The sequence below is a fragment of the Phaseolus vulgaris genome, chromosome 9 (genome assembly GCF_000499845.2).
Source record: "Phaseolus vulgaris cultivar G19833 chromosome 9, P. vulgaris v2.0, whole genome shotgun sequence".
Classification (NCBI taxonomy): Eukaryota; Viridiplantae; Streptophyta; class Magnoliopsida; order Fabales; family Fabaceae; genus Phaseolus; species Phaseolus vulgaris.
The window spans coordinates 17,815,216-17,841,602 of NC_023751.2; the positions used below are offsets into that span (position 1 = coordinate 17,815,216).

A 26,387-nucleotide genomic window follows, 5' to 3' on the forward strand; every position below is an offset into this window, starting at 1 on the left:
ACAATGTTCTTAATTCAACGTTAAATCTTTTGAAAAGTTAATTGAGGGGCCAATACTATCGTAATTCACTTGTTGGGATTCCTATACAACCATTTGCTAGCACTGAGAATGCGAAACTCCTCTTTGGCCCTTAAAAAACGCCTACAAAAGGTTTCCAGAGTCAAATTGATGCTACCAAAATCAAGAATAAAAAAAGATAGATCGACTTACTTTTAGAAATCTAACTCTTACGTTACGTGTTTGATGGGAAATTTCGATTTTCAAACAATTTGACATTTTTTATTGTTATCTGAACTACTTTTGTTTAATTTTTTCTTTACTAATTTTTTAGTTTGGATATGATAATTTTTTTGTACTATATACAAAAAAAATCAATGAAAATTTAATATATTATTTTTTATGAAAATAAATATTGCATAATTTTAAATATTTATATAAAATACCATTAAATAATTATAAATATAAACTGACACTTTTATTGAAAAGAGAAAAAGAAAAAAAAAATCCCAAATGCAACAGAAAGTAGAGTACGCAGAATATTTTATTCATAAAATTTCAACTTTTATAAAATAATAAAACATTTTCATGAATTTTTTAAATTTAAATTTCTTTTTATTTAAATAATATTTTATTAATTATATGATAAATTATTTATAAGTTAAATATGTTTTTAATCTTTAAAATGCATAATAGATTTTCAGTAAAATTATGATATTAAAATATTTTATGTAATTGTTATAATATTATAATATAATTTATTATTGAAAATTCGTTTTTATGTAAATTAAACATATTAATAAAATATTTAATTATTATAAATATTTAAAAGATCTAAAATTTAGATTATAAGCATTAAATATTTAAAAAGTTTAAAGTCTAGACTAAAAGACAAAAATTAATTTTATGTTAAGAGATGAAAAATTATATTTAATTCATTAATTATTTATTGTCTAATTATTAAAATATTTAGTTTAGTTATTTTATTTTCATTCATTTTAGGAAGTTGAAACAATCACACCATTTGCAAAGAGTTTTAAAACCTCACTTTAATATTTTTAAATAAAATAAAATCTTAATAGAAAAGTGTGTTTTAATCTCTCTCTGTCAATTCGAATCCCTTCTCTCTTGGTCGCCGCCATTGATCACGAAAAGCTTCGAGAAGGCGCTCTCACTGAATTGCATTCGTCGATTCTCATTTGTTTCTTTGCTCTGCAGAACGTTGAGCACGTACCACCGTGTTGCGTCGTCACCACCCACTTATGCAGAGCGTTACTTGGTAGTTTCAGAGAGAAAAAAAGAGAGGATAAGTTCAAATTCTCACAAGAAAAATGACAAATAAAATAAGAAAATATATGGCACTGACACAGATATAAAAATATATATAATATCTAAAATATAAGACACGTGAACACATTTATATATTATATAATTCTGAATTATTTAATTGACAATAAAGATCTATGAACATAAGTATATTTCAGATTAACTTTTGAAGTAAAAAAATATTTTTACTAACTAGTTCAAAATGATTTGTTTCTTATTTTTATAATCATAATAAAAATTTATACAATAAGTTTGAGATTTTAGAAAATTAATGTATTTTTTTAAAATTGTATTAGAACTATACTAAAATTATCAAAAATTCAACAAATACTTTTTGAATTAGACAATTCACGAATACATGTCCTATAAGTGTCATACGAGTGTCAGTGTTCGATATGAGTACCGATACCGACACACCATTTAAAAAAAAAGTGTCTGAACTTCATTGGTAAGGAAAGGCGCTTCTGTTCCATCTCGCCTCACATTCTTTTTAACTTCTACAAATAAAGCAAACTACATATATGAAAAATAAAGAAAATAAATTGATCATCTTCAACATCCACTTTCACATAAAAGTCACCATCCCATTTTGCTGTCACATGAATGGAGAATAGGGATAAATGAGGTTAGCATGGCCAAGCTAGGACCTCACGCCATCATAAGACAAAATCTGTCTCAAGATACCGCTATGGTGGCCATAATTTTGTCATGCATTTTTAGCGCTTACAACGCACGGACCATAACTTCTTCGTAAGCCACTTAAAGCTCAATATCAATAACTCCGCAACACTTCCGTTGATATCTGAAAACAACTACTCTTACATTGTGAATATTTTCTTCCTCATCCATTATTAAGACTCTTCGATCTGAAGTAGCTTCAAAGACTCTGGACCAACAAGGAATATACGACGTGAAGTTTGATGTCTGAAAACGACTACTCCTTTATAGGCTGTCCTCGGTACTCCATCCTGGCAATGGACGAATGCAACGCAAGAATGTAGGACAAATTAGATCTATCCACAAGAAGAATAAGGCATGAAAAAACAGGGAAACATAGATATGGTTGTGTTTCGCACGGATACACTACATACAGTCTACATTCATGATCAGATGCAACAAAACAATATATTCAACTATAGAAGTATACATTTTAAAGCTTTGATTCAAATCACTGCATTTACTACTCACCTTCCTACCCAACCAACAAACATACCAAACGAATGGAAACTTCTAGGCAATCCTTATACCTTATTTGATCCACTTGGGGAAAATAACTACCATAAACATTAGTGACTTTTGATGTAGAACTCAAAGCCTCTTCTAAAACGTATAGACACAGAAGATTTTAGCCTAGTTTTTTGCTTCAAATTTCATCCAGGACTCAGACTAGAGTGATTTCATTCTATAATTAGTCCAGTGTATAATCTGCCACGGCAGATTGAAATCAGACATTGAAATTCAGGACTCCAATTGCATATTATGATGCATTGCCCTTGTGAAGTTAAAAACAAACATAGTGGAATTACCTTCCACTCTTCAAATATACCAAATTGGCGAGCAATGTTTTCAAAGTCTGACTGATCTTTATATTTGATACGCACATCACCATCTATATTATATGCCTTTAGAACCATGTCAGCTCCATAGACAGGTGTAGCTTTCTTAACAGTGTTGGCAAAATGCATAGAATACCTATCCTGGAAAGGGCAAAACAAGTTCCATATACCATTACAGCATTCCTTTACATATATGCTCAGACAAAAACACAATGCTGCATCTCACCTCCAGTAAATAGCTCAAATCCATTGATCTCCAGTTAACCTTCGAACAACCCAAAGGAAAATAGCGTCATTCTAATAACAAGAAACATATTTAATACTGTTCATAGAGCGTGTGTACCTTGACATCATTCAGCTTGATTGGCTCCAGATATTTCTTAAAAAACAGTCCAAAACTAGAACCCTTGCATGAACAAAACCCACACAAGGATTTCAGAGTAAATGGGAAATAGAAACAGGAAAATCAATAACTTATGATATCTGTTTTGACCTTTTATAGCTCTCTAAATCATTTTAATGAATGGAAGGATAAGCTACATTTAGGAGAATGCAATATTCTCATAGACAAATAAAAGAATACAAGAAACAAAACTAAGAAGAATGAACAGACAAAGCCACCCTATACAAAAAACCACTGGTTGAATACAATAAAGAAGCTAAAAGGACGTAGAGATATGTCTGTAAATTTTGTTGTCAAAAGTTCTAGAAATACACCATATAGAAGCAAATATCCAACATAAGAAAATCTAAAGTAAGAATCATCGTGAACTTTATTTAAGTCAATGAAAATGCAATAGATAAACAACGTTAGCATAAAAAAATTATCCTACTCTAAATTACTAATGAATGCATACCATGTGTAAAGAAATTTTTTTTAAGACAAGATTCCTATTAACAAAGAATAGGCACCTTTGCAAATAAAATCAAAGTGTATCCCACAGCACAAATTTATTGTAGTTTTTACCAGACCAATAAATATTTTTTAAACTGAGGTTTATATAGCATGCATACCTGCAAAGGTTCTACAGAAAATAACTAAATGGCATAAAAGTTCAATCTTCTATGTACAATTAGCAAACTTACATGCTCACCAAAGTTATATGTTCTGCACACTTCGGGTCGGATAAACTGTCGTCCTTTGTGATTTTCTTTTAGTCTCAACCAGTCATCCCAGTAAGTGAAATTTTGTCAAAGAAAAGTTTATGTACAATTACAGATTTACTGAAATTAAGCAAGGGTGATTCCTAAACAAGGAAATCTAATACAAAGCTTGGGCTCTGGAGAGCCACACTACAAAAGCTAGCTATTGTGTTTGTAAAGCCCAAAGTCGTATAAATTAAATAGGAAACAAGTAATTGGATCCTGTAGATCTATAATTTAATTCAACGTAAATACAAAAATATAGAAAGGTGTGCAGCTAGAAATTTGGGAGTTTATTCATTCATTGTACCCTTATTTACAGCATAATTTCGATAAAAATAAAGCAGGATATGTGTCATGTTAGACACACATTTCAATAAAACCTACTGATCATAATATCCCACCATGCTTCATATGCCTAACACTCATGCTAACCCTTTGATTAGTCCCAAGAAAGCACTGCAATGTCGGTGTGACCACCCTGTTGCTCGTTTACAATTGAGAGATATGATGGTAATCTTACAAGCAACACAACCAGATATTCATGGCCCTCGCCCTATCTGAACTCTGACCTAACCTTGAAGTGGTGAACAATCAGATATTGTCCGGTCCATTTGTTCCTACCTATTGGTATGGTTGGCAAACAACCATTGGAAATGGGAAAATAATTTTTAGAAGATAAGAACTCCTTTAATGTTTATTTTCCAAAGTTGCCTAGGTATACGTCCAATGCATCAAAGGAAGCAATGGTATCTTAATTGTTCTCTTTTAAATTGTTTTGACATTAATTATCTTCATAATTCTCTGTATATAAATAAACTCATTCGGCTGTGTGGAATAATAACTTGAGCAATCAGAAAAAAATTACTTCTCTTCCAGTGCGGTATCAAAGCTTCCAATGACGTTTTCAGCAATCGTATTTCCCAGTTACTTTTTAGCTAATGCCATACTTTCTTGTCACCTTGCCGGTGACTATCATTTTCAGGCAACCATTCCAGTCACCAATGACTTTTCAGGTGACTTCAGAATTTTTCAGGCATTGTTTCTTATCACTGTCAACTTTTCTGGCAGTTTTCTAGCCACTGTTATATCTTTTCCTGTAACTAGCAACCTGTCCAAAAATTCATTTTGCTTCAATTTTTTGGTGCTGATTACTGTTCTGCATGAACAACACCAATTTTTTCCAAGGAACCAATTGTTCCTCCTTTCTTGGTCTTTGTTCACTACAGAAGGAGGGGATGTGCATCCTTACTATCTATAAGAAAATTCAGCAGGTACTAGTACTTTGACATATTAAGGTATATTTTCTCTTTCATTTGAATTTAATGTCTGAAAAACATTTCCATCCCTATATTCTTGAGCAACATACCATATGATCCCATCACTGATGGACGTCTCCTTGGAGGATCATAGGATCTTTACAGCTTCAACATTTAAAGTACAAGACTATTAGAGTAAAATCTGAAAAATATTATTTTCTCTCAGTTTTCTCATTCTGTTTCAACAGCAAAATATTGCCCTTTATTTTGACAGCTGTCCCTTTTATTATTCTGTTTTGGATATGGCTTGTAGGTTTTGGCAAGGGTGGTATCGAGAGCCACCATTCCTTGTGGTAAACTCTAATTATTTCTTTAACCTTGGTCTCTCTTTTTGCTCATGGCTACTTTCATGGAGATCTCACATCGATTATAGATATAATCAAATTATAAGTGGATGCAAATCTCATTTACAAGCCTGGTTTTGTAATGTCAAGTTAGACTTAAAGTCCGCTTTCTAAGATGGTATCAGAGTGTATCATAACAAAGTTTGTTGAACCTATCTATCACCTACAATCAAGTCACTATCAGATCATTCATAAATATTTATTCTCATTCTTGATATGTCTAGTGCTCGAATGATGGTGTGTTAAAGATCCTACATTGACTAAAGATATAACCAAATTATAGTATATAAGTAAGTGCAAACCTCACTTTACAAGTCGTTTTGCAAAGTTGAGCTAGACTTGAAGTCCACATTCTAAAAGCTACCTCAAATCCCGTCGCATTTGCACCTCATTCCTTTCCCACTTCCTTAGCTGTGAAACTCGATAACTCCAACTATCTTTATGAGAGACAACAAATTAAACCCATTATCAAATCGCATAGGCTTTAGCAATTCATTGTTAACCCATCAACTCCTTTGCAATACCTCTCTGATCAGAGGATCGCAACGCTGACAATAAGAACCCCATATGTGAAACCTAGAAATTTTAGGATAGATTGCTTCTTACATGACTTCAATTAACATTATTGAAATTGATCCCCTCTAGCATCATTGGGTTTGACCTACTCATATCAGGTTTGGGACACAATTAACAAGTATTTCTAGATGCAAACAAAGGTGTGTGCTTACCAACTTCATACTAACCTTCGTTGAGTCTCTCTTGAAAACATAACAATGCACAATTTTTGTCCCAAATCAAAACCATTGTTGACGAATTCATAGGTGAGGGTAACCCTATCCCACATGAAGAACATGTAGATGCCACAAGAATATGCAGAAGTGATCTTCGTTATTCAAAGCAAGTTTGAGAGTCCTATTGCCGAAGTGGGGGGCTTTACTTCTTTCACATGAACCTCAAACTAATTGATTTAACACAAAAATTCTCTCCTTCTGCTCATTGCACTCAATGATATATGCTTCATGTTATAATTATAAAAATAACGATATACGCTTCTTGTTATAATTATAAAAATAACGATATACGCTTCCTGTTATAATTATACAAATAACGATATACGCTTCCTGGTAATATCTCTTTGTTTTGTTCTCTTTCCTTTCCTAAAACATCTCATTTCACAACCTTAGTCAATGGATCTAATGTAGCTTCCCAATGAATTGGTCAACTTTCCCTTTCTCCTTTAAACTTAAAAAAAATTCTTTTTGTTCTTATTTGTCCCTTTAGTCTTATTTCTTTAAATCAATTAACTAAATCATATAATTGTTCAATAACCTTTGATGTCAACTCCCTTGTTATACAGGAACGTGGTATGGGTCGAATGATTGGCAAAGGACATGAATCTAGAGATCTATACTACCTTGGTACTAGCTCATTTGTATCTTTAGTTGCATCCTTGTCTCTTAAGCTACTACATGAACGTTTAGGTCATCCTCCTTTGTCAAAATTAAAGATGGTTCCTGAACTTAATTGTCCCCAAACTATAGAATGTGAATCATGTTAATTAGGATAACAAGTCAAGTCTTATTTTCCTTAACATTCTGAATCTAGATGTAACTATGTATTTTCTATCATCCATTGTGATATTTAGGGACCAAGTCATGTGTCATCTTTTGGTTTTAGATATTTTGTTACTTTCATTGAGTTTTCTACATGTACTTGGGTTTATCTAATGAAACATCGCTTTGAACTTTTTTGTATTTTTATGTCTTTCTTTAATGAAATCAGAAATCAATTTGGAAAACTAATCAAAATCTTACGGGACGATAACACCAAGGAATATTTTTCCTTTTATTTATCTAAACTCTTAAGTTCACACGGATTTTGTATCAGTCTACTTACCCTCACACACCTTAGCAAAATGGTATATTAAAAAGGAAAAATAGACAGTTGGTTGAAATTGTTCGTCCCTTATTGCTTGGTGCAAATATATTATTGGGGTGATGCTTTCCTAACTGCCTCTTTTCTCATTAACAAAATGTTTTCTTCACTTCAAAATAAAGTTCCCTACTCCATTCTATTTCCAGAAGAACCCCTCTTTCATATCTCCATGTGTTTTCATTTATGTATGTTGTCCAAGATATATCTCTAGGTTTAGATACTCTCTTAGCTAGAGCCATCAAATGTGTCTTCTTGGACTATTCTCGACTTCAATAAAGATATCGATGTTACTCTCCTAAAACCAAGAAGTACTATACGTTTTTCAATGTCACCTTTTTTTGAACCAACTTCCTTCTTCCCTCCTTCTACACAAGATTCTAACTTTGTCCAACATGTCCTACATATGCCCTTAGTTGAGTCTTTCAATCCTTCTGCACCTAACCCAAAATACCATACAAAATCCTCCTGAACCATTGTCACCACTTATTACCTATCAACTCAGGAACCAAATGGCTAGTCCAGTGCCCCTAGGTGAATCCTCTTCAACAAGTCCTTCTCAATCATCACTTAATACCACAAGCCCCGATCATGATGACTCGAGTTGGTCCATTGTCATTTGCAAAGGTACTCATACTACTGTCAGACTTTTCCTTGCATGGTTAGTATTTGTCATTATGCCCTTCATCAATTAGATGTTAAATGTTTTTCTGCATGAAGATATAGAAGAGGAAGTCTACATGGAGAAACCTCTTGGGTTTGTTTCTCATAGGTAGTCTGGTTTGGTTTGTAATTTGTGTTGCTCTCTATATGGTCGCAAGCAATCTCCACATGTTTGGTTTGGAAATTTCAACCACATTGTTCAATCCTTTAGGATGAAACGCAATGATACATACCATTTATGTTTCTATTATCACACCTCCCCTAGAAAATATAAGTATCTATAGTGTATGTTGACGATATAGTCATTAAAGAGAATGATGTTGCTAGAATCTCTTAATTGAAGGAGGTCTCAAATATTTTTTGGAATAAAAAGTAGGCCAGTCAAAGGAAGGAGTTGTAGTCTCTTAAAAGGAAATATACTTTTGACATCCTAAAAGTGACAGGTATGATTGATTGTAAACCAATTTGTTTAGTTTTTTAGAGTTGCTTGTTTTCTCAGCATAGTTTTTGGCCTAGTCCCCCTATGTTTGTTTGTATAATTTTTCTGTTTTCTGTTTTCTTTCATGTGATGGCATTTTGTGATGCCTAAAACGAGTTAAAAAAAACCTTGTGGATTGTCCTATGGATCCAAATAAAAAATTAATAGCAAAAGAAACTTTATAAAATCCAGAAAGATATAGAAGATTGGTTGTAAAACTTATTTATCTCACTATTACTATACCAGATTTGTCTTTTGTAGTTGGTGTTGAGTCAAGCAGAAAATGTTGTCATCCTTATTCTAAGGTATCTAAAAAATGCTTGAGGACAAGGACTACTTCATGAAGATAAAGGGAATACCCAAATATTTTGATATTGTGATGTTGATTGGGTTGGTTCTCCTATGTACAAAGGCTCTACTACAAGATATTGTGTTTTATTTGGAGGAAATATTATCTCTTGGAAAAGCAAGAAACAAAATGTTGTTGCCCGATCATTTGCTAAAGTTGAGTATAGGGCAATTGCATCGCTCACTTGTGAGCTTATATGGGTAAAAGAATTCTTCCAAGAATTATATTTTTGTGAGTTTCAACCAATGAAGATGTATTGTGATAGCCAAACTTTCTCTCCACATTGCTTCCAATCTAGTGTCCCATGAGAGGCTAAACTCGTAGAAATTGACTGTCATTTTATTTGAGAAAAGTTGTTGTCTAAGGAAGTATGCACTAAGTTGTCAAATCAAATGATCAACTTGCAGATGTATTAAATAAATCCATAAGAGGACCTTTTTTTTTTTTTTTTGATCAGCAATGAATAAATTAAATTAAGAGGGATACTTTAGGGGTAACCCAACCCGTTTACAAACCACAAACTGGTTATACCACTGAGCAACCATAAAGAGGCTATACCTGCAATGATAGATACAAAGCTAAACCCTGCAAAAAACAGAATCATAGAAGCAGGATTGAGCTTACAAACCCACTAAACCCATCCTCCATGCAATCGTGAGGAGGGTGCTCTTAGCTTGTGATCTATCCCTTAAAACAAAATCCTAAGGATGCCTCATTAGCAGTGGAAAAGGCAGCAAGTACCCTGGAGTAACTTGCCTTACAAAATACCATCCTATCTTTCACCTACGCAAGTCGCTTAGCCCATCAGCAGAACCATGAGGAAATCAAACACTAAAAACCAAGGTGCTTGATATATATTCTCAACTGCAGCAGGCTCCAAAAAGTGGTGATTTCTCTTGCACTCAAACCAACCTCACACGTTTCTACCCCAGCATGTTCTTCCAAGACCACTAGCTCCCCTTCCAGCTAAAATAACCAAATACCATCATCCAAAGCCAGCACCTAACATACACCTACTGTTGTCCTTCCGTAACACCACCCTTCCATATCTTCATCTGTTGTAGCCTTGCTCCCAACTTACCCATGCCAAAACCAAAAAAACCGTAGTTGTATGTACACGATGAGCAGCCTCCAAGCTCCAGCAAGCCTGTCCTGCACCACTAAACCAGTTCCAGCATTCTCACAACTATACCAGTGATGTTTACGCCAGCTCACGTGTGGGTGAGAATGAATTGAGTGAAGGATAGTGCACTTCTCAAAGCAGTGCATACTCTCGAAACCTATTGAAGCACCAGAGCTATCTCAACTTCTCCCAAGATCCCTATCACTTTCAGACCTCCAACACCAAAGCATCCCTTTCCAAGCATTTCGGCTTGCTTGATTTGTCCTTGGATCTTCATAGGCACCTCGACCCATCCTCTGCTCCCATCAGAAACCATAAGAGGACCTTAGATTGAATTTATTTGTAACAAGCTTGGCACATACAATTTGTATGCTCCAACTTGAGGGGGAGTGTTAGAATAAAAAGTCTTAAATAGATTTATCATAAAGGTGGGGTGTGCTTTGTGCTGAACCTTGTTCCAAGATACATCTTTTCATATTCTCTTCTCTTCCCTCTCATACATTGTATCTGATGTATCCAAAGTTATTATAATATGAGATCCTAAGAGAGGGAAGTTCACTCTCTCATATTCATTCTCTATTCTTTTATATTTTTCTCAACTGCTTCTACAGGGCTGATGTAAATTATCAACCACATGAGTCTCTTATTCTCTATGATCCTCCAACACAGCAACCTATGTAGTTCAATTTGTTTCAACCCAACACCTAGGTGAACCCTAATCTAAAGAATTCCAATTAGGATACTAATGTCATCTCATCCACTCCAATGCTACGCTTGTTAATAGCTATTCTCTGGGTATTGTCATTCTACACGGATTCCTGATTTTTGGCACATCGTTCTTGTTACTTGGGAGCCACAAAACATACATCAGCTAGGTAATTTTGAGGGTTCAGACTATTGTACAATTTATTAGCCTAATTGTATCACATGGTTATTATTGTTGAATTCCCACATTAATTAGAGAAATAGGCTATGTAATCCTCATTCGGAATCCTCCAAAAAAACAAAATATGATAGACACAAACAAGAATAATTACTGAAATATCAAGGATATGCCTTAGGCCATTTTGGTGATAACTCATCCCATATAGATCTGACCAGCATCCATCCTAACCCAGGAAAGAAATCTGAACGGTAAAGTTCATCTGCAAATTAGATCAAATAAAATTCATCAGAATGGTAGCAGTAATCTTCTGAGATATCTTTTGCAAGAAATATGATTTGATCCTGGTAATCAGGGAAATATGTATCGCTGGTAAAAGTTAACAGTGGATGTAGATGATCTCGTGTTTACAAACTTGTTTCTATGCATGTAAAATTATTAATGTTGAAAACACCAAATAAATATGCATTGAATTCCAGTACTTTTTCAGTGTTCAAGTGAATTTAAAAGAAAATTGCGACCATAGAAGGCAAAGGCTTGGAAGCTATAGGCCAACAACCTAGGACAAGGAGGTCCCAGAAATAGCATTGCCTTCGGAAAAAGCTTGATCCCTTCAACTAAAAGATTATGTCATTCTCAGCATTATTTATTGTATGAAAAATGAAATTAAAATTTTTGGTACACAAAGCATTAGTCATTTGTTTCTATACTAGATTTCCTCTGGGTTTCCATTAGTGTGAGAAAGCCTCTGGTTTAAGGGTCCACACGATCATTCACTAAGGTGGAGTCACAGTTTCACATGCCGGTGTCAAAGAAAATAAATTGGCACCAGTCATTGAAATTTTCACCTTTGGAGATAGCAAGGCTAAAAGCCAAAGCTCTAATACCATTGATCAGAACACAAGGAAATATTTTATTTCTCTTGTTCCTAATAATATGGCCACTGATTACAGAACCCATTTCAAAAAGAAAACCAAATCTGCTGCAATCAAGGAGAAATATCAGAAAGCAAATAATAGACTATGATCATAATTCAGAATTTATTCAAGTCTGATTCTGAACACATTTATTACAATATCAAATCAAGACATGAATTAAAAAATAATTGATAGAAAATTACTGAAACCGACAAATGAATAAACTTACATGAATCATGTACAAACTGCTTTTGTCCATTATCATTCCATGAGGAAACAGCCATAATAGACCTAAAACAGATGAATTGTGAACAGAGATCCCAAAGTTTAATAAAACTAGCGTAACAAAACATCATAAAATAAATTAAGCATTCTACCCTTATTTAGCACATACTTATCCTTGTCAAGGAGGGTCGCTGCAGCTTCAAAATAATCAAAGAAATCAGGTGCTATATCCATGTCATCTGAGATTGAATAAAGTAGTTGTATTAGCTTCCATATGTTTACTAATGATAAAAAGATTTAAATTCACCTTCAAGGATGATTACTCGGCTGAAGTTATGCTTGTAGAACAGCACATCTAAAGCCCACTTGTAATGACCTGATAAATGTATCAATTGAATATTCCTTTCAAATGGAGAACACAACCCAGGAAAACTGAAAATACTCTTACTTGCAATTTTGTAGTAAGCAATTATCTCTCCTGGTCGTTCAGTTTGAACTGGTTCAAAATCCAAGTGCTGCATCAAACTAATAATATTAGTACAGAGAACCTGTTTTTTCATTATCAAACTATTAGTCAATAACCACAAATCTAAAATTATTGAGATCAAAATAATTTTAGTGATCGTTCTATATCTCTACAACATCACCATGCTAAGAAATAAAACCCATCTGTATTTCTATTATCCAATTTAGGCCAAAGAAACCGAGTGCTTAGGAAATAGGGTATCTTGGCTTGCACACAAATATCTTATTAGTAATACTGAAGAAATATTAGCTCCTGGATTTTAATAATCATACTAATTTAATTTAGTATGATTATAAAAATTAAGTTAATCATTGATCATTAACTAATTTACAGCAATCATCATAACTATAGCTAACTGAGAGTTTACACACATTAATATGCACAACAGAACATGTAATTGGCCTTCCGAAGTGAGAGGATACTGGTCTGATTTTCAAAGTTCAGCTCATTTATATAAATGCCTATACCTGCATATAAGATAACTGATCATAGCTCAAAGCCTTACTTTTAACATCTGGATCTGATCCATCCTGAATAGAAAATAAAGAACCACAATCAGCTATTTATGTTGTAATGTATTAACTTTTTTTGGTCACAATCATCTGTTAATGTTGTCTTTGCATTTGCAGAACATTGACAATTTGAATCATTTACGGAGACAAAAAGAAACTCCTTTGAAGTGGAGACCTGAACGCTAAACGAATAAAATACCTGAGATACAAATAAAGGGAATCTTGAAGAAATGGGCCTTTGGTATCTGTAAAAGTAAGTAGATTGTGAGATGGACAAAACAAAAAGTTGCCGTTATAATAAAATTGTTAGATATTTCTAGCTATATTAGATATTTATGTTAGATATTTCTAGATAGGGTTAGATATATCTATCTATGTACTGGACTTAGCCCATTTTTTCTGCATGTTTTCTCTATATAAACATAACCTTGTGTGCTCATTAGACACAAAGGATTATTCTATTTTCTCTTTCCTTTATTTTTAATAAAAAAAGTATCATCTTTATAATTACAAATATCAAGATCATATTTGTATTATTAGTAATGTTTATTATTTATTATTAGAGAAAACCAAATCTCCTATATTTATTGTAATAATTTTGTTTTCTCAATATTTTATAAATCACGCATGCTGTAACAAAAACAAAAAGTTTCAGCTCAATACTACATCTTTCCTTATAGTTTAACAACATATATAGAGTCTAAAACTGTGTTTTTCCTTTTGTTTCTTTCCAGGTTCACTCACAGTTCCTATTGGCGGTTTCTGATGTTTTCGACAAGTTTTCCGGTGACACTTTTTTTCTTGGCAACCACATTGTTAGGATCGTGTCATACCTATCTACTCAACCATACAAATCACTGCACAAGAAACATGCCCATGTGCCCTCACTCAAGCATCTTCTCCACACATTTGTGTCTCCCTTACTTGCGCATGCAGCAACACTGAGGATCAACAACCTCTTGCCTAAGTTGCCTCCTCCTTAAACCTATACCCTAGTAGTTCTAGCTTCATTGAAGTTAATTTGGTGGGTGAATCTTCTTTTTCTCTCATTCATTTTATTTTTGTATTTTTTTCAGTTTTTGAAAAATGACTTCCAACACCATCCCTACATCCAGAACATATTTTGTCATCTTCTCTAACAATCATGTTACTATCGAGAAGATAGACACTTGGACTTCTGGAATCTAGCAATGGATCAATGGGTTAGGCCATAAATTCATCTCACCCCCTCTGCTGAATTTGTACCAGCAGATGAACACGAACAATAGATGAAGATTGATGTTTAATTGTCCAACATTCTCAAGTCCATTATTCACACCTCACTGAACCTATTTTCTATCATCATGGAATGAGGCTTATGCCCTTATACCAATGACACCTTGTGTTTGTACATTGTTTGCCAAGAACTTTGACACTACTTGCTCCACAATGATTTGATGGCCCTACGTTTACTTATCTTGGGTGGGTTCATGTGACATTAAATGATTTAATGAGTTGGGATTTTATCTAGCCAAATCTGCCCCAAATGCAGTGTCAGCCAAGACTGCACTTGCAGCACAGGAAACTTCAGTAGATGCAGTAGAAACTGCCCCAACTAAAGCTAGAGAGAGGACTGCATCTCAACATAATCAAGGCCCTGCTACACATGAAAACAATTGGATGACATACTTCAGGAAGAATAGGAAGGGAGTTGAGCCCAACACAGCTCTAAGGCAGAGCCATGAATCCAACCTGGCTCCAAAAAATGAGTTTTCCCTAGGTAATATCGTTTCTAATTCTGGACCTATTGATGACATTGACATTCCTATTGCCTTAAGAAAAAAGGGTGAGAACTTGCACTCAACACCACATTGAGAAATACGTGTCCAATGGAAAATAATTACAGGGTTATAGGTCTTTTGTAGAAGCTCTTGACTGCACACATATCCCAAGGAATGTTCAAGACGCACTCCAACAACCTAAATTGGAAGCATGTAACTGAAAAAGTCCAGACCTTGGTTAAAAATGGCACATGGGATATCACCACTATACTAGAAGGGAAGAAATTGATTGGATGCAAGTGGATATTCTCCATCAAATACAATGTGATGGTAGTATAAACTGGTTCAGAGCTCGACTGTTGGCAAAAGACTTTACCCAATTGTATGGTGTGGACTACGAAGAGACTTTTCCACCGGTGGCAAAAATCAATTCAATCTAAGTCATAATCTCTTTAACTGCAAATTTAGATTGGTCACTAGACATCAAGAATGTCTTGCTAAATGGTGAACTAGAAGAAGAAGTCCATATGCAAATTCCCCCAAGAATTGAATCATCCAAAACCTCAAGCATGGTGTGCAAGCTCCAAAAATCTCTATATGGCCTTAAGCAATCTCCGAGAACATGGTTTGATAGATTGACTCAAGTTGTCAAGGAAGAGAGGTTCAACCAATGTCAATAAGATCACATTATGTTTATCAAACACTGTGGAAGGGAAGGTAGCCTTGTTCATTGTTTAAGTTGATGATATCGTTATCACAGGAAACAACTATGATCAAATCAAGCATCTGAAGGGACTTTTGGCTAAGGAATTTAAAGTCAAGGACTTGGGTCAGCTCAATTATTTTCTAAGGGTGGAAATCGCTTGGACAACGAATGGCATTTATGAATCACAAAGGAAATACACACTGACTTACTTCAAGAAACTAACATGCTTGGGTGCAAGGCAGTCAATACTTCCATAGAACCGGAAAAGAGAGGTGAACAAGAAAGTCCACTAGCTGATAAAAATATATATCTAAGCCTAGTTGGGAAACTAATCTACCTAACTCACTAGGCCCGACACTGGTTTTTTGTGAGCTTGGCTAGTCGCTATACATCTAATCCAACTAAGGTCCACATGAAAACAACGGGCAGAATCCTCCAATACATTAAAGAATCCTTCAATACATTAAAGAATCCTCCAATACATTAAAGGTACATCAGGTCGAGGGCTCTACTTCAAGAAGAATGCAAACAGTGGCATTGAAGTCTATACTGACTCAGATTCTGATAGGAAATCAATTACAACCTACTGCTCCTTTGGGTAGGGGAACTTGGTGAGTTGATGAACCATGATATGATAAAGCATGATATGATAAAGCATGCAGAGATTGACTGACACTTCATTAAAGAAAAAATTTACCATGGTATTATAAGTGTTGGCCATGTTTCATCTTGCAAACAAACATCAAACATCCTGACAAAAGCTCTTCCAAGGAAAACATATGAAAACATTAGATCCAATCTAGGTATGACAAACATCTACCACCCAGATTGAGGAGAGGGGGGGGTGTTGGAGATCAGTGCACATCAATCAGAATTTGTTGGTGATCAACACATATCAATTAGAATCATCCAATTCTAATTTGTACAGCCAACAATAGAATTTAATGTTAATAAGATCAGTTTTATTTCCTTAATTTGGTATAGCATTTATAGGGATAATTATTTCCCTAATTTTCAAGGATAGATTAGTGTACATTTTATTCCCTTGTATTCTATTTATACCTCTTGTATTTTTCCCAAATCAGAAAATATACATCATATTTTCAGCAATAAGACCACAGTATATCTTTTATGATGTTAGCATTGTATGGCTTGCCTCACAAGTATGTTGATACAAATGATAAGATTATGAGATCACCAATGATCCCTACTATGACTTCTAACTCATTTGCACTCATCCAGTACTCCTCCAAAAATAAACACAGACACATATCTCTTCTGCTGGGGTCATTTCTACATTTGCCTCACTAGATATGGGTGTAATCGCACAAGAAATTCTCAAAGTCATTTTAAATGTGAACATTGTCACCACAATGGACATACTACCGATAGGAAACAAGCTATGATTGATGAGATGTATACCCTCCAAAGTAGTGGTACATTAGAGTTGGGTCCTTTTCCAGTTGGCAAAACAATTGTGGGGTGTTGGTGGTTGTACACTAAAATTGATGAGATGTATACCCTCCAAAGTAGTGGTACATTAGAGTTGGATCCTCTTCCAGTTGGCAATTCAATTGTGGGGTGTTGGTGGTCACTAAAATTGGTCGTGATGGTAGCATTGATCATTATAAATCTTGTTGGGTTGCCAAAGGATATACACAAATTTACAGACAAGATTACACCGATACTTTCTCTCTTGTCACTAAGATGACCTATTTGTCTTCTCACTAGATATTTTGCTTAGGGAAATTGTATGATAAGGTGTTTAGCCTTTGCCAATCCCTTATGGCCTTAAACAATCACCTCGTGTCCACGGTTCAAATGTTTTTGAATTGTCATCCAACACTTTCAAATGATGATATGAAGTGAAACTGATCATTCATTATTATACGGCCAAAAACCTCAAGGATGTATCCACCTTATTGTATATGTGAATGACATTGTTATGATAGGTAGTGATAAGGAGGGTGTTGTCCACCTAAAACAATATTTTTCCTAACAGTTTCAAACTAAAGACCTTAATCAGCTATTGTACTTCCTTGGTATTAAAGTTGCTCAGTCCAAGGGTGGTTTGGTCATATCACAAAGGAAATGTACTCTGGTATTTTAGAAAAAAGGAAGAATGTTAAGTGCAAAGTCAGTAGACACACCAATGGATCGAAGTATGAAACTTGTACTTAACCAATGAGTGCCATATTTAGAGCCTAGGAGGTACAAATGGTTAGTTGGTAAGCTAAACTATCTCACTATGACTCGTCCTTACATTGCCTTGTAGTGCAGTGAGTCTAGGAGGTCAAATTTTAACCTCTCTTCGTCAACACCATTAGAATGCATCTTTACGAATCCTAAGATATATTAAGAATGCTCCTGGCAAAGGATGTTGTGAGGATACATCTATATTGACATCAGAAGAAAATTGGTCAAGGATGCAAATATATTTATAAGATTGGTCAAGGATGTTGTACAAAGGGCTTCTTTTTGTATGCTTCCTAAAGAATGGTGGGAGATGTTTGGGGATGAAACTCCAAAGTTGAAGAGGTTTGTTATTCAAGTTTTGAGTTTGACTTGTAGTTCTTCTAGGTGTGAGCATAATTGGAGCACATTTGAAATGTTAATTCAAGTTTATCAAGTTCTATGTGGTTTTATAATTTTATTTATTTGTTTATATAGTTATTAAACTTCATATTTATTTATAGGATCATATAAAAAGAAGAAATTGTTAGCATCGAAAAAAGATGAATAGTTTGATTTATGTCACATATAATCTGATGCTGAAAAATAAACAGATTATAAAAAATTGTTGTTCTCCCATTTGATGATATTGAGTTTGATGATGAATGGATAACTCAAGAGGAAGATAATGACAAGGTTGAGCAAGCTCACAGCCTAGGTGACAATGGAAATATTGGCTTAGTTGGAGAAAGTTCAACTTATCCAACTTCAGATAAATTTGATCTTGATAATATAGTTTTTGATGCCAATGTTGATTACGAACACTTTTCATCTAAGAAAGAGCTTGGTGGCTATGAAGAAGATGATGATCTTGGAGATGATGTCATTAAAGGATTGGAGACAAAAAGTTGAAGATAATTTTCCATTTTTAATTATCTAATTGTTATCAGCTTAATAACTTATGTTTTGTAATTTTATGAACTTATCCATTTGGTGTAGTTTGAACTTCTATAATAGTCATGCAGCACTAAACTTAGTTATTTTATAATTATGGGAGTATTGTTTACTATTTTAAATTAATTATGGTGTTGAAATGTTGAATTCGTATGGTATTATATTTATTTTTTATATGACGTAGTAGACTGTTACAAGTCAGGTCCACAAGTCAAGTCTAAAGATCTCACATGAGTTTGATAACCTTGGATATCACCACTAGATTTGTCAACTCTAGTGAACAGCTGGCAGACATATTCAACAAGTCTCTATAAGGACCAGGGATCAATCACATTTATAGCAAACTCAGCACATATAACTTATGTTCCAGCTTGAGGGGTAATGTATAATTAAAAAAATACAGATCATATCTTTACAACTATACATATCATATTTGTATCCTCAGTAACGTTTATTATTTATTCTACTATCATACATTTATTATTGGAGGAAATCAAATCTACTCTTTTCTATTGATTTCATCTTCTCAATATAAATAAACCACTCATGTTGTCGTAGAAACACATGGTTTCCGCTCAATACTTCTCTTTTTCTTGTAGTTTAACAATTGTATTATCAAGTATAAAAGATTAATAAATCAAATATGTTATACTATGATGCATACTTTAACACAGAATTAATAGTCCTCTCCAGGTAATCAGCACGATTACATGTAATGACCACAACAGCAGCCACCGGAACCTAAAATGTTCAGCACACAGAATCATAAATAAACTCTAGAAAGAATAATAGAAGGAGAAAACTGTCAAACATTCAGCTCAACCTGCATTTTATCAGTCAGCCTCTGTAGGTCTTTTCCTGAAATGTTTATTTATAGAATGGTAAGTATCTTGGATATCTAATATAGAAAAAATCCTCATTAGATTGTTTACAAAATTACAGACATGGTGACCTACTACATATGTTTGTATTTATATCAAAATATGCGATTGAATATAATATTATATGTGTGTGGATAAAATTAAGTTGTATCTAAGTGAAAACAGTATATATTAAAAATGACATAACATTAACTCAAAAAGTTTAATCAGCAGAAGACAAGAGAAAGCACTGGCACAGGCTGCAGCCATGTCACCCACGGTGGCTGCAATAACATCACAATTGCAAAACTGAGGAATTCTGTAACACAACAGCAATGCTATAGCGGCTATTTAACAACGTTGTATAGGAAGTAAGATGCATATCGTAAAAAAAATTGATTGACACTACTTGGATCCATAGAGTAAGGAAGAGTTTGATTATGACTATATACAATTGCAAATGGTCACATGTGTGAGTGTATAACTCGATAGAGTTTTATCTTTTCTTATTATATTTTTTACATTGGCTTTTACTTTGTGTCTTAGCTGTAGTATAGCTGGTAACTGCTGTCTCTAAAAGTGGTTATAACTAATTCAGTTTGTCAAGTGAGCTACTGTGTGTTTATACGTCTCTATAAACACAGAAGCTCACTGAGGTTATTCATTTTACTCATACCAATATACTAGTTCTTTTAATCTGCCTGATTACTTCCATACCATTAAGGGTTCACCCTTCAAGCAATGTATTAAATCCTAGAGGGCGGCTCATAGAAGCCACCTCCGAAAACACTAATGAGATGATAGCATACAATGGGATAATTGCTATTTTGAATTTTTTTTATACTTTATATAATGTATACCCAAAAAAAGTCTCAAAATTATTACCGGTCATAATCAACAACAAAGAATCATAGGCATAGTTGTCTTTAACAATACATACAAGTAAATACCAACAAAAGTCACAAGTATCCTAGATAGGAACTATCAACCATCATCTTCTAAATCCAAGTTTTCATTTTCACAATCAATACATCTGTAGATTTCAATTTGTCTTCATCTTCACCTTTTACTTATTACTTTTTAAAACCAAAAGTTAAAGGTGAGTTGCTCCTTGGAATCATTAGATTCAAAGAAAATGAAGGGCAAAGGCAAGGAATAATTCTTGTAAAGCTACTCTTGGAATAACTTGATCCCTATTAAACATATTATAGGGGTGAGAATCAACACAAGAATTTAACAGAACCAAATGCCAAAACAAAAGCTTATATTATAGGGACTAAAGAGTTAATTAAATAGAATTTACTAAGCTTGACTTTATAATAAGGATGGCAAATAAACCTACAATCATGGGTATTGTACGAATTCGTCCTGATTTTGACAGTATGGATAATTCCTCATTTTTTAAATCGGGTACGAGGACATGGATGGATATGTACATATTCGCCTTGTCCCAGTTTTAAATTACTAAAATACCCATAGTTTATTAGGTGACCTAAACTTATTTTCACTATTCTCTTTGGTCAGTTGCTTCGCTTCATTTTACAAAGCCTTCTTTCGCTACACAATTTTTCATTCTCTCTCTACTATTTGACTCATTCAATATCCACCAAGTTCACTAAGATCCTCAAGGTACTTTCCCTCTCATCACAACCTTAATTACACATTTTTCCTTTGTGTGATTTCATTCAAACAATGTATTGTATTTCAAGAAATGTAAACCTTAATTTCATCAAATTAAATTGTTTCTACAATGCACATTTGATCATTTATGCTCCTTTTTAATATCTTTATTTTGTTGTTTGCTTTTTGTCGAGTGAGAATGTTTGACTACCAATTTCAAGTGTTCAATTATGTAAACCCTTAGTTATTTGGTAACCTAAAAAACTTATCCTCTTTTCTCTTTGGTTCTTTTTTTTTCATTTGAAGAACTCTTCTTTCGCTACACAATTTTTTATTCTCTCTCTCAACTCATTCGATATCCACCAAATTTACTCAAATCCCCGAGGTATTCTTCCCCTCAACAATTGTAAAAATAATAGATATTGTAGCTGTCATGAAATTTCAATTATGTGTAATTGTTTACTCTTTTCTATAATTACTTTACATTTATCCCATTGTTATTTGGTTTTCTATTTTAAGATTTATGCAATTATAATTTTTTCCTTAACATTTGACATTGAGAAAAAGAAAATGTATCCTTTTGACATTGATTCCTTGATAATATCATGTTTTTTTTGTTGTGATTTTTATTTTTAGCAAGAAAACTATTTAATTAATATTTGGGTTGGGATAGTACGAGAGCAGTAGAGGCACAGGTACGATATATCTGCTACCCGATGAGATAAGACACAAATTTCATACCCAACACGGGTGGATACAGAATGGGTATGAATTTTTATTTTTACTTCAGGGATAAGGACAAGTATAATCAAACCTGCACCCGCCCCGTTGTCATCCCTACTCTAGCTTATTAAAATAAACTAAAAGAGTTTAAAGAAAGATAATAAGACATTTCATAAGCATGACCATATAAGTTCCAAACACCCCCTTAATCACATGTTAAGTACAAGAGATAGATAAAGATATACATTACCACCACCACCATCGAAAAAGAGAGAGATCTTATTACTTATTATAACATACTTTCAAGATCTTGTACAAGAGACTTCATTTGTCCACATTCTTGTTCTAGACGTTTCCTCTCTTCTGAAAGAATCCAAGACAAAAACCAATTTAATTTGAAAAAATATTATATGCAAAGGAAGCAAAAGATTAAATAAACATGTAATCCAAAATAACTGCTAATAAGCACAGGTTCATACATTCAACTATTTAACTTTATTACTAAAGGAGAACCATTCTTTTGTCATAGAAAGGGTCCAAAGGCCTAAAAGAAGGAACAAAAATATCAATGAAAAACCACAAGAGTGGTAACTCCCATAACATCTCCTCAAAGTTTCCAAGGGTTGACTCTCAAATCTTACGAATAGGCAGCTGAATCTGTACAACGATTTCCTTATGTAAATATAAGATGATCTACACTTTCTATTTCTAATAATCATGTTGCGTGTGCCTCTCACTGTCTGCCACACCCCTATGACTTTTGTATGGTAGAATCTAACTCCAAAATGGCCTAATGAACCACCCTTTAAGGATTCCAATGAAATCATTGATCCATTAAACCAAACTATCCCTTACAAGCCTAACACAACCTACTACCCTACTGAATTTTAAGATGCTCCCTGCATTAACCTCGGTTAAGTTCGGCATAGATTGGATCCATCTAATGTGTTTCAGGGAGCATTCTCTCCATGATGATTCATAATTAGTAACCCTTTTACAAAATAAGTCCCCCATTCTAGCGTCAACATGCCTGACAAGATGATCATAAGAAAATCTTTGTTCATCAAATTCCACAGTGCATGTTGTGACAATTAGCATCCAGCTCGCAATAGTTGGCAAAACTAACTAACTTTAACAACTGCTAACTGAAAAATAGCTCCACACGAGGCAGTTGAATAACTGCTCCTATATACAATATTCACACACCTCCGACAAACTCAAGGTGGTTGGTTGATATTTGATTGATCTTTGAGAAGAGACTCAAGCACCTTGAGTTTGTCCCTCAAGAACAGCAATCTAGTTGGGGAAAGTGGCTTGTCAAAGCATCTTTCCATTGATTCAAAGCTGGAATATGCTGAACAGATAGTTGCTTTGGCTAAGACTTTTTCTCTGACAAAGTATAGGTCAATCTCCATATATTTGGTTCTAGCATGTACAACAGGAATATAAGCAAGAACTACAGCACTTTGATTATCACAGAATACCATGGGAGTAAGAAAGTGATCCCAAGTTCACTGATAAGAATTTGAATCCATAATATTTCTGAGATAACTTTATCTATGCCCAGAAAATAGTCTAATGAACCAAGATGTTATAGAGAAAAAATGTTATTTAGTTTATTAGTAAGACATTGAACAAGTTGAGAAGAGCTCCCTATAACAATAATATCATCAACATTGGCAAGCAAGTAGACAGTACATTCTTTGGTTTTATAGATAAAATGTGAAGGATCTCATTTGCTTGACTTGAAGCCAAAACAGAGCAATGCTGATTCTAATCTTTCAAACCACTGTCTAGGAGCCTGTTAGAGGCCATAAAGAGCTTTATTGAGTTTACACACCAAAGATTTATCAACTTGTTCAAAACCTGGTTGTTGTTGCCTGTATATAGTCTTGTTATTTTCATCACCATATTAGTAGGAAAAGTAATTTTGGTAGTAATGTAACCTTGACCAGCCAGTTATGAGCATACAACTTCTGATAAATAAAAGTTCTTATTTTGTACGGAAAGCAGCCTGATCATCTTCTTAGTCCTCATCCTCATAATTCATTCATAAAATTTGATAGAACACCAATCAGTGGCTTTTATAACTGAATCATAGAATTCACACAACACAGAAAAAGGATCATAGTACCAATGTCTCATGACTCCTACAACTATTCTCGGTCAAAAGTCCAAACCTATAGAACTACATGCTCACTACTCCCTAATTTGCATACTACACATTTATTTAACTGCTCCTACCTTTTACCCAATACTGACATGACAGTTACTATTACACTTATATCTAATAATCCACATGTGCTAATGAAAATTATTATGGTTTCCCATCTATATTCACTAAGATTCTGGAACAGTACGAATTCCTCTAGCTTCGAAACCTGTTCAACCTCTCCACATAGGACCATCATGCATGGGATGCTCCTATCTAATGAAAGCTTCCACCAAATTTTCTGCAAGGAAGTCAGAGTCATGATGCCCTTGGACTCCATCCTGAACCTTCTCCCCCTGACTTTGAACAAGACTGGCAGAGGTTTAATTGGATTTACATCAACTCAAACCCCAGCAAATCAACCTATGATTTGAGCCACTGTGTTCTGGACTATTTTCAATCTTCATCGTCCTCCCCCCACCCTATTCCCTGTACAGCAGAGTAATTTTTGGGTAATACTACTCCACCAACAAGTGCAGGAATTGCAACCAAACAACTACATAGAAAATGTCACCAGAGATTGGGACTACATTCCAGAATGGTCAGATAATGTTCATAGATCAGCCATAGGCCATCCATCAACTCATGAGCTTGAAGATTCTGGATTGCAAACATCACCAGAGAAAATTCATGCCCCCCGATCAATTAACAGAGTTTCTATATCCTAATCCCAGAGATACACGCAAAAAACATTAACAAGTAGACCGAAGGAGAACATTTTAGTAATAATCATGCAATTAGATATATATTCAGGACGATATTCCACAATTAACAAAAAAAAAACCTTCGAAGGCCACAATTCGTCCTTGTTGCAAGCTAATCTGGTCAATCAGTGATCGCATTTGACTTGTACAATGGTTTTCAGCTTCAATCTGTAAAACAAGGATTAGCAACGATAATGATGACCCACCAAATATTAGATATGGAAATATCGAATATAGATTTATATGAGAAACGGAGGAGTTCAGTTACAGCTGCAGCTAGGCGATCAGCATATCCTGATTGTGTAGCGAAAAGCCTCATCTGAACAAGTATAAACAACATGTTAAATTAACAGAACCGTTGGAAACACATAGTTAGGGTTAGAGAGACAGACAACACCTGGATATAGATGAAGACCCCAGCTGCAACCAAGAGAAGGAACCGAAAATCACAGAAAACTTTCGCCATTTGCTATAGCACAAACACTGAATTACCACGCTACACTACAGCAGGTTTTTCAGATACATTACGTAAGAGCAATTTATATGCATAGCGCTCACATACCTGTAACTCCTCCAGTCAACTCAATTCTCAGACGATTTTTCGTCTCGAAGTTTTTAGTTTAGGTTTTTAAATTTGTCAAACATAAAATTAGGTGATATGAATAACTTTTTGTTCTTTTTGGTTTTCTTAATTTACTCTTTTGATTATAATTGTAGTCTCTATTTAATTTTTAATAATCTATGAAATTGTTTTAGGGTTTTAAACTTCGATTATAAATAAAACACATATATTTTGTAACTTGCGCCACTCGAATATGTCATAATCTTTTATGCTTTCAAGAATATAGAGTTTCAATTGTGATTTTGTAACGTGACTTTCGTCACAAACAATTGATATTATCTACAAAGGTGATGTCCACTTAAGGTTTGTTATAATTAATCATATTATTGTTGTTATTACTATTATTATTATTTTTTAGGAGCCTTAAAAGTTTGAATTTTGATAGTTTCACTGTGTCTGTGACCATTGGTAACTTGCCAATTAAAAAGGCATTGTTAGATATTGGAGGAAGCATCAACCATGGGCCTTTAAATATGCTAAAAAAATTGGAAGTTCTTGATGTGAAACTTAACAATATGACATTGCAACTAGGGATATCTTAATTAGCCTTATGGTGTGCATGATTAAGTCAACATAAATTATTTATGAAAATTATTTATGATTTAGTTAAGAGAATTTGATTGGTAATTTTGGAGAAGGGCAATGTGTTTATTTTTGCATAATGAAAAAGAAGTTAATTAAATGAAAATGCTTACCCGCTTCTTCTTCACCTGTATTAGGTTTATTGTGGATGAATATGTTTATGTTCAACTGATTGTAAT

At 34.0% G+C, this 26,387-nt stretch overlaps 1 protein-coding gene across 3 annotated transcripts; it reads right to left on the reverse strand.

Moving 5' to 3' along the window:
- Positions 1–1,642: 1,642 nt before the first annotated feature.
- Positions 1,643–25,836, reverse strand: LOC137820085 (alpha-1,3-mannosyl-glycoprotein 2-beta-N-acetylglucosaminyltransferase). 3 transcript variants are annotated; one of them, XM_068623878.1, is made up of 19 exons: positions 25,567–25,836; positions 25,402–25,473; positions 25,273–25,323; positions 25,085–25,172; positions 22,389–22,451; positions 19,709–19,743; positions 19,550–19,626; positions 13,493–13,538; positions 13,249–13,311; positions 12,704–12,770; positions 12,563–12,631; positions 12,425–12,494; positions 12,260–12,321; positions 11,285–11,375; positions 3,966–4,059; positions 3,223–3,285; positions 3,106–3,144; positions 2,850–3,020; positions 1,643–2,291 (listed from the first exon to the last, which is right to left on the reverse strand). In XM_068623878.1, exons 2-19 carry the CDS (start codon positions 25,468–25,470, stop codon positions 2,175–2,177), a joined length of 1,335 nt encoding a protein of 444 aa, XP_068479979.1. In that variant the 5' UTR covers positions 25,471–25,473; positions 25,567–25,836; the 3' UTR covers positions 1,643–2,174. The 3 variants fall into 3 exon arrangements, with proteins under 3 accessions (XP_068479979.1, XP_068479980.1, XP_068479978.1); XM_068623879.1 differs by lacking the exon at positions 25,567–25,836 and adding an exon at positions 24,815–24,964 and having other exon boundaries at positions 22,389–24,729; positions 25,402–25,477; XM_068623877.1 differs by lacking the exon at positions 25,567–25,836 and having other exon boundaries at positions 25,402–25,560.
- Between the last annotated feature and the right edge of the window lie 551 nt (positions 25,837–26,387).

Excerpts from the sequence above, each read along its gene's own strand:
- LOC137820085 (XM_068623878.1), bottom strand. The coding sequence starts at position 25,470 with ATGGCGAAAGTTTTCTGTGATTTTCGGTTCCTTCTCTTGGTTGCAGCT. Across the intron at positions 13,539-19,549 it reads ACTATTAATTCTGTGTTAAA|ATACCAAAGGCCCATTTCTT; the intron begins GTATGCATCATA and ends TTACTTTTACAG. Across the intron at positions 4,060-11,284 it reads TCACCAAAATGGCCTAAGGC|TTACTGGGATGACTGGTTGA; the intron begins ATATCCTTGATA and ends ACAAAATTTCAC.